Source organism: Poecilia reticulata, chromosome 18, assembly GCF_904066995.2.
Source record: "Poecilia reticulata chromosome 18, P_reticulata-male-v2, whole genome shotgun sequence".
NCBI classification, from domain to species: Eukaryota; Metazoa; Chordata; class Actinopteri; order Cyprinodontiformes; family Poeciliidae; genus Poecilia; species Poecilia reticulata.
The window spans coordinates 25,603,192-25,615,979 of record NC_088847.1 but is presented as its reverse complement, the minus strand read 5'-3'; the positions used below and the strand labels follow the sequence as shown (position 1 = coordinate 25,615,979).

At 40.3% G+C, this 12,788-nt stretch overlaps 3 protein-coding genes across 3 annotated transcripts in view; 1 reads left to right on the top strand and 2 right to left on the bottom strand.

The window, feature by feature from the left end:
- Window positions 1-12,788, top strand: part of LOC103460905 (uncharacterized) — a 228,811-nt gene that overhangs the window by 50,145 nt on the left and 165,878 nt on the right. The gene's annotated exons all lie outside the window — the stretch shown is intronic.
- LOC145548858 (Fc receptor-like protein 5) lies at window positions 259-3,853 on the bottom strand. The gene is made up of 5 exons (XM_081599915.1): window positions 3,711-3,853; window positions 3,452-3,487; window positions 1,850-2,104; window positions 1,531-1,776; window positions 259-278 (listed from the first exon to the last, which is right to left on the bottom strand). Exons 1-5 carry the CDS (start codon window positions 3,742-3,744, stop codon window positions 259-261), a joined length of 591 nt encoding a protein of 196 aa, XP_081456041.1. The 5' UTR covers window positions 3,745-3,853.
- LOC145548711 (myelin-oligodendrocyte glycoprotein-like) lies at window positions 6,326-10,463 on the bottom strand. Its single transcript, XM_081599634.1, has 3 exons — window positions 10,167-10,463; window positions 7,461-7,826; window positions 6,326-7,271 (listed from the first exon to the last, which is right to left on the bottom strand). Exons 1-3 carry the CDS (start codon window positions 10,249-10,251, stop codon window positions 7,072-7,074), a joined length of 651 nt encoding a protein of 216 aa, XP_081455760.1. The 5' UTR covers window positions 10,252-10,463; the 3' UTR covers window positions 6,326-7,071.

Sequence of the window (12,788 nt, the reverse complement as noted above, 5' to 3'; positions counted from 1 at the left end):
GTAACTATTTAAAGTGAATATATCATGTTTTTCTTTTCATATGTGAACCACTGAAAAGCTTTGGTCTGAATTTCCAGTTCTGAAGCGTTTTAGAGCAACTTGAGGTCTTTTTAATGTGAAAGAGATATTTCACACCCTCCACCCTGTTCAGCCATTTTTGTAGTTTGATAACAGAGATATGATTATCTACCAACATAGAAACTTTTTATTCCCAAGTTTATTAAAGATGTCAACAATGTTAGACTTGTCTATCCAGCCTCATGTGTTGGAGCCAGAGTCTGGGCCAGAACAGGAGAATGAAGAACCTGCAGAACCGCACATTCACCTGAACGCATCATCATGATGTCATTACTGTTTTACACCCTCACCATCCATACCAACTATGGAGCGTAGTTTAACTGCAGTGTACATGCATGTCAGACACTAATACTAAAATATTAATGCTAGCACATGAAGTTAAGTCTCAGCACAATTAAGGAGTTAGCTAACGAGATCAATAATGTAACTTAACACATTTATATCATGGGTTACCCAAGACAAAACAAGCAAAAAATGTAAATAATTAAATTTAAAACCTGCCGTGCAGTTATACCCTGAAGGAGGAAGCTAACAGCTAGCACACAGCGCTAACAGAAGCAGAAGGCTCAACGCCATCAAACCAATGACCAGAACGTCATTATTCACACAACATTAATGTTTAAAATAAGCTTTGCTGTCATTTTAGCGTTATTAGCAGACTATTGCTTTGTTGTGTTCGACGTTTCCACAGAGAGAAGGAACTGACCCTTAATCAGACCAAGTATTTCAGAAAATCCCTCTTAAACTGGTGGAGGTTTCTGAAACACTCATCCTTCAGTGCTCCAAAAACAGACTGCGCCCCCTGATGTGGGAACCCAAGAGAAATAACCCGACAAACCAGACGCATCTCAGAGGCTCCGATGAAGGAGGCCGATGTAATGAATTCTGTGGGTTAAAACACACTAGAACCAAATATTTTGACTTGTCTACTTGCAACTTCAGCATAACTGAATGTGGACTACAAAATTACTGCAAGACATAAAATGGCGGATTCACAAAACTGATGAGCCAGAAGTCATGACCCTGTTTATCAGTTCCACAGCAAATGCAGTGACATCATAGCCAAGAAAACATAAGAGAAAAGAGAACAATGAATAGATTGAAAAATATGTATAACCCAAAAAGGACATAAAGATATCTATGCAGTACTGAGAGAATAATTTTTTTTTTTTGCACCCTTAAATACTCAAAGTACCAATAAAAATATATGTAAGCGATAAAAACACTCATTTTGCATGATGGATGGGAGCACCAAGGGACCGCTTTATGTGTGTGTGTGTGTGTGTGTGTGTGTGTGTGTGTGGGGGTGTGTGGGTGTGTGTGTGTGTGTGTGTGTGTGTGTGTGTGTGTGTGTGGTGTGTGTGTGTGTGTGTGTGTGTGTGTGTGTGTGTGTGTGTGTGTGTGTGTGTGTGTGTGTGTGTGTGTGTGTGTGTTCACACTTCATCCTCTGACCTTCCACAGAGATTCTGCTGGATGGAGACTCTCCCTGACCGTTGATGTTACATTTATAGTGACCTTCATCAGATCTCTTCACTGGGTTGAGAAAGAAGTTCCCTGAAGACTCATTGCCAATGAAGACGCCATCTTTATAGAAAGCAGCTGGGAGGTTGTGGGCTGGACTCTTTGCTCTGCAGCTCAGAGTGACGTCATCTCCCTCCATCACAGGGAGGACAGGACTCTGCAGGATCACTGATCCACCTCAACACAGAGACAAACTACAGCATTTCATCCATTTCCACACAGCAACACTAACTCCACAGTCTGATCTTACCAGAGACAGAGAGCTGGATGCTGCTGCTGCTGCTGGGGGAGGATCCAGATGTGGACTCACACCAGTACACACCAGAGTCCTTTACTAAAATATAATCAATGTTACAGGTAGAACCAGCAGCTTCTCCCCATCCTTCACACCGAGTCCTGGTTCCTCTGGTCGTGTTTCTCCTCACAGTCCATCCATCCTCACAGGTCAGAGTCACTGATTCTCCTTGAAAGAACTGAGATCTGCTGGGACTCACAGTCAGAGCAGCTGCAAGGAAAACAGAAGGACATAAATATCTATCTGCTCTGAGACTAAGCAATCCTAATGATGATTAATACTCCACCTCAGGTCTTTATTGGGTTAATAGAAGTGATTAGCTGAAGCTCACAATTAAACTTTACTTTCAGGTTTCACTGGTCATCTGAGCTTCCACCACTTCCTGTGCATACACCACCAGGCTCCAACTCTGGAGAGGTGGGTTGGACTCACTGGTCCAGACTCAGTTAGCTTAAATCTGACATAAAAACAGGGACTACTTTGTTTCAGTAGGTAACGTCTCATCAACGCTGATTCTGCTCTGCATCTCCAGAACCAGAACCAAATAAATGACCAATCAGCCTGTCCTTCTGCATGTATTTACAAGATTGTGGTGCTGTGTCCGCGCATGTTACCATTTTTGTTAACTCCTTTTTCCTTTGTCTCATTCAGATTAGTAATAAAGTTATTCAAAATTGAGCAGGGTAGAGTTTGAGAAAGGAGCGGTGAAAGTGGGAGTGGACTTTTCTGATTAACTACAAATGTTGACCTGTCACTGCAGGTTTGGTGGAGAGAGCAGTGTAAGGACATGAATGTTCCTGAAGTCAATGATGGGAGTCGGCTCCCCACTAAGAGTTGTTCAGTAATGTTTCCTGCTAAGGAGCAAGAGGAGTCGGAGGACACCAAGGTGGTAAAAAGCTTTCCTGTCGCTGGGCAGTAAGAAGTGATGAGATTGGTCAAGCTGCTCTCACAGACCTCTGCAGTGTCATAAGAGCAGGAGCTCCTAGATCCTGGAGACCATCTAGTGTTGCTTCCCCAACCCAGAACTTATCTGCCCTCTTTGGCATGAAAGAACAAACCACTTTCCTTAACAATAGACAAACAACCAGACCATCTGAGTTGGGCTCCACAGAAACCCTGGTACATCACAATCAGGGATTCAGGCCTCTAGTCCAATCAGGTCTCTCTGACCAGAACCTATAACAGGAAACCAGATCCACTGTTGGTCAGAGCAGACTGACAGACCCCTTGACTCTGTATTTCTGTTCCCACCAGACAGAAATCAGACTGGAGTTGCTGCTCTTCTGCAACGATACTAGTTTACCTACATTGCAGCTCAGCCATCTTAGTGAAAATATTTAAGAAATCCCTTAAATACATTATGCGAGCAAAGACGACTGTATGATTACTGTTTGGTCTCGAGATCAGATGAAGGCTAGAGCACATAGGGAACCGGTCCCTCACACTAAAGCGTTGATAAAACTCCATCTGAAGTTAATATTTATTTTAATTGACAGTTTCCTCACTTCATCTACTTGAGACTTCACTTCCTTGAAAACTGTGCTAACATTTACTAACCTTGGTATGTTGAGCAGAACAACAGGGAGTCCAGAGCTGAAGAGAGAAAACAATCAAGCTGTAGATTTATGGTTTTTAATTCACTAAACCATCAGACTCAATACATAAAATGATTATCTGTGTGTTTTCAGAGCATGTAGTCGACTTTAATCAACAACTTCCTGTTCACGCTAAGCCAACGACGGGCAACAATCTGCTTAATTGAGCTGATTGTCATTATAAAACAGTTATCCTGATTTATTCAGCATATCTTACTCACCCAACAGAAACAGAAAGGACGTTTTAATCGTCATCGTGACAGTAATCGCTAAAACCTGCGATGAAATGATTTCTTCTAAAACGAACCGTCCGCCCTGCTGTGTGAAGATCACCGCTGTGGTTTCCTCTGAGTTGACTCTGAAAAAACTCTACATCTCTACCTACACATGACGTACATGAAGCACAGAGATTTGAAAATAAAACTATGCAAAACAAATTTAAAGAAATTGGACCTGGCTAAGCAGGTTTCTCAGATTTCTCATCATGAAACACAGTTGTCCAGCATCACACACACCATAAACAACTCAGGCATGTTAATTTATATAATATAAAAAGCAGAATTCACAGTAGCCACCACCAGAGTCCAGCAGGTGGCCCGCTTGGATCTTCTGAAAGTCCCAGATTTGATTGTGTCCAGGACTGACCAGCCAGATGTCCCTCTCTCCACCTTTCTCCATATCAACCCATAATAAGTAGGAAAGACATTGTCTTTATTTTACATTTGTCAACTTTAGTCTCTCCCCAACAAAAAAAGAAAAAGCATGTCATGCAGCAGCAGCAGGTCGGCTGAAAGGAAGTGGCACCTTTTGATTCTGCAGGCTGCGTATTTTCTGCCTCCACCAGAAGCTGTGGTTGGAAACACAAAGCCTGACCTGCTTCTGAGTTGCTAAATGTGTCCTTTGGCACATTTTGTTTTCTCTGTTGACTTGTTTAGTGTTGCTTTCTCTCGCCGCTCATCTCATTTAGCGTCTCTGTGTTCAGTTTGCTCCACATGTAGAACATGGTTCTGATTCTCTCTCCTTGTTTTAGAAACAATTTAATGTACTTCATGAACTTTTGAATCTTAATTTTTGTTTCTGTGACATTAGTTACTCTCTTTATTTCTCTAAAGTGTAAAGATTGTTACATTGTCTCATGTGGTTCTGTTCTACTCTGTCCTCTAAACCCGAAAGTACAAACCAGATACACCTTGGCGTTAGTGGAAGTCAAGATGAGCTCTGGTCTTGTCAATTTGCTTCTTCAGCAGCAGAGGGCGCTCTAAAAAATATTAATGTTTATATAAAAGAACAAGAGACCAGAACATGTTTTTACTTCTGTTGAATCAAACACACGTCCTGTAACTTTACAGTTAACATTCAATCAGCTTCAGTGACACAATTAGAAACCTGAGATATTCTGAGTTATTCATTTGAACCAGTTAGAAACTATTTCTGTCTTCATTCATGTGAACAGCCACCAAACAGCAGGAATCAGTTCAGCACATGTGGACCAGAAAGTCCCAGTGAATGTACTTTTTGAGTTTCAGTTCAGTCTTCATGTGTTTTAAAAGCATCTTAGCTTTGATCAGTTTTTGTTTGGTCTCTGTTGCTCTGACAGGTTTCCTCCTGTGATGGAGGAAGAGGAGAGTCAGAGGGTCAGTCGGCCAGAAGATGTTCTCTGTTGTTTCAGGACCTGGCAGCAAGGAGGTCGGTGCTGCCCCCTGCTGGTAGAGTAGCAGCAGCTGCTCCTGTAAGTAAAGCTGCCTTTGGTAATTTGACGGGTTATGAATAAGACTGTCATTACATTGTTATAAACATGTCATAACACTGTTATAAACATGTCATAACACTGTCATGAACATGAATAAGTCTTCATGAATATTTATGACTGTTGTCATAAAGTGTCATTTGGTAAATCCTGACACTTGTTATGACAAATAACCAAGAAATCATTACTGATATAAATGTGTTATAAAAGTATTACTGATTGTGCTTTAAAAAATAGGTAACTTTATGTTATTAAAGGTAAAGTTTAATCAGTAATTATTTCTTGGTCAAAGTTGTCATAACAAAGACATTTTTAGTAATGTCAGCTTTGCATTAAAAGTGTCATAATTTACCAAATAAAGCTTTATGACAACAGTCATAAATATTCATAAAGGATTATTAATTCTCATGACATGTTTATTGGATCTATATTTATTCTTTTATTTATTATTATGTCAGTTTTGGTCCTCCATATTTACCAAGTAAACTGGTGAGGACATCAAGGGTCCTGGGTCTCCCCTCACAGCATCTGCTGCTGGATGATGGACTCCCTGACAGACGGATCCCAGAGTGATCCCAGAGAGCAGGATCCCAGAGAGTAGGATCCCAGAGAGTAGGATCCCAGAGAGCAGGATCCCAGAGAGTAGGATCCCAGAGAGTAGGATCCCAGCTCTCCTCAGCACTGAGCACCAGCCCTGGTTCTTCACAGGGCTGGTGCTGAACCCAATACTCTGCACCACAGACTAAGAAGAGACGCTTCATCTTACCTGGTGCTGCTGATGTGACGTAGGGCGGCCATCTTGGAGAGGTCAACAGCTCTTCTCAGAGTTTTACGTTTGGCAGGAGCAATGAAGTATCAACACATTTAATTAAAAACTCACTAAATAAACAGATTTTCACACCTTTTTTACTGGAAACCTTATAAAAACAATTGTCATTAAGCAAGGACATTTATTTTTTTAAAGTATTTTTGAATTAGATTGATGGTTCAGCATATTTAAATATTCTTAGTGGAGAAAACAGAATAAAATAGAAATAAAATATTCTGACTTGAGATAAAAGTGTTTTACAAAGCACACAGCCACTCATAACCTTTTTTATATTTATTTAGTAACAAAAAAATAAACACAAAATAATACAAACATAGTGAAACAAAGAAGATTAAATATTGATATGAGATAATACAAGGCTATATATATGAACATGTACATACATAATGTATCAGTTTGGTTTCTGTTCAGCTGCAGAAGGTTTCGTCTCATCCACACATTGATCTGGTCTGAGCATCTATTCAGTGACTGGATGGGGTCAGTCAAGGGCCCCTCACACTCCGGCCACCATCTGCCCTCAGGGAGGAGCTTCAGGTCCATAAAGTACTGAAGTGTTCATGTTGTATAAACCCATCAGGTCATTTGAGCACCAGAAGGGAAGATGAGTGAAGAGTCTCACACAAAGACGCAACAAAGGTGGACAGAGAAGGAACTGAACAGGCAACCCACCGATTCCAGGACGAACTCCCACCAGTCACCACCATCATCCCATCATGGATGTAACTCTAATCAGTTTGTTTTAAGCTGCAGGTAGATTGTTTTATTCTGTGGTTCTCTGATTAGTGTCCATAACTTTTAGGTGAGAAGTTTAGATGTAATATATTATTTTGTTCAGACAGCAGGAAAACCTTAAAAAGAAGCTGCAGGTCAAACTTTTCACATTCAGTTCGTTCTCTGCTGTAAAAGCTCTGATGGAAACAGGTGAAGTGAATCAGTTGGAGCTGAACTTCATATCTTCTGTCTCAGTGCTGAAAGTCTCTTCCTGCTAGAAATGAATGTTAAATGTTCACATTTCAGGTTCTGGATGGTTTTCAACATTCATAGCCTGAAGTTCTGCTGCTTTGATGGACATCTCATTATTATTACGTCTCTTATAGAGCAGAAAACCTAGAACAGCAAATAGAACAACAAGGACTCCAACTGAGACACCAGCTGCTGTCAGTGTAGTGTTGGTCACTCCATCCTTCTTTTGTCCATCTTTGTTTCCTACAGAACAGAACCAGGTGTTAGTATAACAGGTAGGCGATAACTGAAGAAAATCACCTGCTGATCTCAGACCAGCTGATTTCTACAAACTTATCAACATCATTAGAAAACACAAACATCTGATCTGATCCGTTTCTCTCTCATTAGTAACCATGAAGCAGCTGGAGGTTCTGATCCAGTCAGACTCACCTGGAGCAGAAACAAGCAGGGTGACGATACTGATGGGTACATTCTCCAGGTGAGATCTCTTCCTGCGATTATTTTTAATCCCATCAACTCTACATTCATATGTTCCATTATCATTAATCGTCACGTTCTTCAGAACCAAAGACACGTCTCCATCCTTCATCTCTCTGTCCTGTAGAGCCACTCGGTTCTTATAAGCTGGATGCTGACCCTCATTATCAAACCCACCATCTCGATACAGAGCAACATGATCATTTTCCTCCAGATCAGGTCTGCTCCAGTCTACGATGATGACAGGTTTTTTCTCAGGAGCTTCACATGGCAGGACGGCGTCTTTTCCAGGTTCAGCTGTGATCAGCTGTGTCTTTCCTGCAGTAGAGGAAACAACACAGAGGTCAGAGGTCAGGGAGGAACCCTGATGGGACATCAAGGACAGGACACTGGTCAGTCAGAGTGTAATTGCATTTCATGATAGACAATGATCATTTTCACCCAGAAGAGGGCGCCACAAAGCTTATTGTAATCTCGATGTCACAACAATACCTTGTTTGCTTGTTTTAACATCAGCAGTGTGAAAAATGTTAGAGCTGAAATAGAAACTAGATTATTTATTCAGAGGGAAAAACCTGAAACGTGCAGAGCAACAGAACCTGAACTGAGAAGCTGCTTTAACACAACATGTTGTATGTAGAAAAGCTCCTACAACGTTGGTGTTCACATCCCTCACAGCTCAGACAGACCCAGAAATCACCACTGATCTACTGGCCCTCTGGTCAGGGAGCAGCTTCTGGTTCCCAGTGAGGGCAAAACTGGAGGCAGAGAGGATTTATGGTTCAGGCGGAACCAGAAGTTTACATACCATGAATATAAAGACACATCCATCTTCTTTCATTTTCATTACTAAACAGATTCATTCTGTCATTATTGTATCATTTAGCAAATAGAAATAATATTGATAACTGATTTAAAATGAGAGGTTTTGGTTTAAGAAAACCAGGTGGCAGTGTGTTTTTATTCAGTGTATGTAAACTTATGCTTTCAGCTGTATGGATGGGTAGAGGGCTGATTTATGATTTTCTGTCAAGTTGAAAGTCTGATAAGAACCCGACTAACAGAACTGAATCCTGGACTGATGGTTTAAAATCCTAAAACGTCTCAAAATACATGAGGTAAAACACAGAAGTCAGATAAAAGCAGCAGATGTTGGACTTTGATCGTTTTTAACAGTGAAAAAGTTGTGGTTCAGTTTAAAGCAGCATTTTTCTAAAACATCGTCCCAAACTGTGAACATCAGAGCTCTGATCAATAATCCCACAATGATTTTATTGATACTTTTACAGTTTTATTATTTTTCAAGTTGCAGCATTAGTCTCACTTCCTATCAGAAGCAATCCAAAAATCATTCGACATTTAAATCTGCTTGGGTATGAATAATTTTGAGCTCAGCTCTTTAGATCAAAACACATTCATGTTAGAATGTCCTAGTCAAATCTCAAACCTAAATCCAACTGAGAATCTGTGAGAAGACATAAACCTGATGCTCCAGATGTTCTAATAATCTCAGCCTGAGACATTAAAGTTTTTAGTCTGTAGATGATAAAAGGTGGAAATAAAACCTGCAGTGAAACCTGGTTCTACAGAGTACTGGGTCTAACAAATGTTACAGAGATTACAAAGTCCTTATGAACTATTTATTAACAAACTTCTGAATACATTTTATTGGTCTGGATTTTATTTAGCATTGCTATAATAAAGGGGATTAAATGCAGAAGCTTGACACAATTCTGAGAATTGTATTTGTTAAAAATGTTGAAAACCATGAAAACCTCTGAATCAGTTATAATACTAAAAGTATTGATCCTTCAACAAAATGTAGATAAACTATGTTGAATTTCATGTTCAAGTACAGTAGATCTGAGTGATGCTGTGGGCCTTTCCTGTCTAAAACCCAGGTAATGTCAAGGAGTGGAGTTTGAGGTGGAGAGGAGAGACGCAGGTAGACCCAGGATGCAGATGAAAATGGTGATTTATTGGTGAACAAAAGCTCAGTCCAGGATGAGCAGGGAGGTTAGCATACAGCTAATTACCGGTAGCAACTGAAGACACTGAAGACTGAATAGGAGAGCTAAGCTAACAGGACTATACAGTTCAACTGACAAGCACGCAGTAGACAACTACTACTCTCGAGGACCCGACGAGACAAAGACAACAGGTTGATTTAAATTCACTGGGAGGGATCAGGAAACGAGACGCAGAGAGACTCACAGGACAGAGACTGAACACAGAAAAACCTTACAATAAATACACAGAAACACGGATCATGACGGGTAACAACGTTCTGGAGTCTCCTGCCTCCTGCTGGCCTCTTTTAGAAAAACGCTGGATAATAATTTAAAACAAACATCAACATTAAAACTCAGATATTACTCTGAATGACAGCAGCTCCAGCCTCACTGTGCAGGAAAACACCTGGTTCAACCAGTTCAACCAGTTCTAACCTGGGTTCGTCACTGTAACTCTTTCAGTTTCCAACAATATTTATACATATTCAAGGAAACTGACAGAGTTTTGGTGACAATGTAAAAAAAACAAACATCTACAACAGAACGACGGACAGAGTAAAACCAGCATTAAAGTAGAGTTTATATCAGAGGTCCATCAGATAAACATTATTTATCGTTTATTCTTCATATCTGAGGTAAAACTCACCGGCAGAACCAAACTGGACGAAGATCAGGAAGAACAGAACGAAGTGAAGAACTTGGAGCCGTGACGCAGCAGGTCCAGTCGCCATTCCTCGTATTTTAGTTCCACCAGTTTGACTAAAATATAGTTTAATTCTAGAATAAAATAATTTAACCTTCAAATATAAACCCTGTTAGATCAAGTTGGCAACTAAACATGTAAGAAAATTCAGTTCCGAGAGCAAAGCGTCAACGTGGCGTCGACCAAAATGTCGATGGAAGAAGAAGGAGGAGTTTAGAGGAGGAGTGGAAAGAGAAACGAACAACTAAACTGGCTGATCTGATCTGCGCATGTTCAGATAATTCAGCTACAACATGGATTCACAGCAGGGACCAAAAGGTTTCATCGTCCTCCACTGAACTTTCAACACGGTTGTTTCAATGGTTTGACTGAAAGCTGTTCGGCTGTTTGAACAAACAGGAAACACAAAGTCTGTTTGTTCTCAGTCATAATCAAAGTGGCCCAGAAACAAAGATCAGCTGAACACCTGCAGCAGGTGAACATCCTGGTTCATCCTGATGCAGCTTCATGTTCAGGTGACGTTTTAACCCCTATTTTATTAATATGATGCAGTTTATATCAGACAACACATATTTCTACCTAAACAAAATGCAAAAAACCCTATCCTCCCCACCATCTTCAATAATCTTAGTAGCCATCTTCTGACTTTATTCATTCATAATCTCAGATTAATGTCCATACTCTCACAGTAACAGAACCAATCAGACTTCTGGCCCCAAACCAGAACCATCTGGTGTTTAGTGGACTCTCAGTGAAAACGTAGTAGTATAAATGTCATTGAAGCATCAAATGACAAACTGGTTTTATATTCAGTTCTCTGGAAAATCCCAAGGAGCAGCTGGGACTGAAACTGTACCTGTATTTACCCCAAGCCCCGCCCCCTACCTGCATGTCTGATGCCACTTCCTGTCTCTGTAGTTCTCATATCTGCATAACTCACATTATCAAACATGTTGCTGCAGCTGCTGCTCAGCCTCTGTTGTTGCTCCTTCATTCACCTTAAAGGTTTAGTTTGATCTGATCAGCAGAAACGACCTGATCAATAATCCAGTCTGCTGGGCTCCAACTTTGGACTCATTAAGAAATAAAGACATTTTAACTAATTTTAAAGTTTAAATACAGTAAAACACATAAAAGGCAGGATAACAAGCGTTATTTGGTAAATTATGACACTTTTAATACAAAGTTGACATTATTCAAAATGTCTTTGTTATGACAACTTTAACCAAGAAATCATTACTGATTAAACTTTACCTTTAATAACATAAAGTTACCTAATTTTTAAAGCACAATCAGTAATACTTTTATAACACATTTATATCAGTAATGGTTTCTTGGTTATTTGTCATAACAAAGACATTTTGCATTAAAAGTGTCAGGATTTATCAAATGACATATTCATGAAGACTTATTCATGTTTATAACAATGTAATGACTTGTCTTATTCACAACCCGTCAAATTACCAAAGGCAGCTTTACTTACAGGAGCAGCTGCTGCTACTCTACCAGCAGGGGGCAGCACCGACCTCCTTGCTGCCAGGTCCTGAAACAACAGAGAACATCTTCTGGCCGACTGACCCTCTGACTCTCCTCTTCCTCCATCACAGGAGGAAACCTGTCAGAGCAACAGAGACCAAACAAAAACTGATCAAAGCTAAGATGCTTTTAAAACACATGAAGACTGAACTGAAACTCAAAAAGTACATTCACTGGGACTTTCTGGTCCACATGTGCTGAACTGATTCCTGCTGTTTGGTGGCTGTTCACATGAATGAAGACAGAAATAGTTTCTAACTGGTTCAAATGAATAACTCAGAATATCTCAGGTTTCTAATTGTGTCACTGAAGCTGATTGAATGTTAACTGTAAAGTTACAGGACGTGTGTTTGACTACAGAAGTAAAAACATGTTCTGGTCTCTTGTTCTTTTATATAAACATTAATATTTGTTAGAGCGCCCTCTGCTGCTGAAGAAGCAAATTGACAAGACCAGAGCTCATCTTGACTTCCACTAACGCCAAGGTGTATCTGGCTTGTACTTTACTTTTATGAAAATATTCAAGTAAACATCGTTTTTCTCCATTTCTCAGTGTAGTTCATGGAGATTAGGACTGAGTTTTTCTGGGGAGCCACGCCCACAAGCATCCATCCATCCATCCATCCATCCATCCATTTTCTTACACCCTTGTCCCTCTGGGGTCGGGAGGGTTGCTGGTGCCGATCTCCAGCTCACCCACAAGCACTGAAGATGACAGAGACAGACAACAGACAGCTGAAGAAATGTCTGGATTTAAAATACAGAAATATTAAAGATAAATTCAATTATATAAACAACGAAGGTGTAGTTTGACTTCCTGGTTTTTATCTGAGAGACGGTCCATGTTAGATCGCCCCCTGCTGTTCGTTAGACCTGCAGCAGCTGAACATCAGACAGAAGCTGCAGTTTGTTGCGTCAGGATGTTATTGGTCCCCACAGACCAGCTCCAATCTGATGCTAACTGAGACAGGAGCTGATGGTAAATCTGAGTTTACATGAGAAAACCTCAGTCTGTCTTTTTCAATGTTT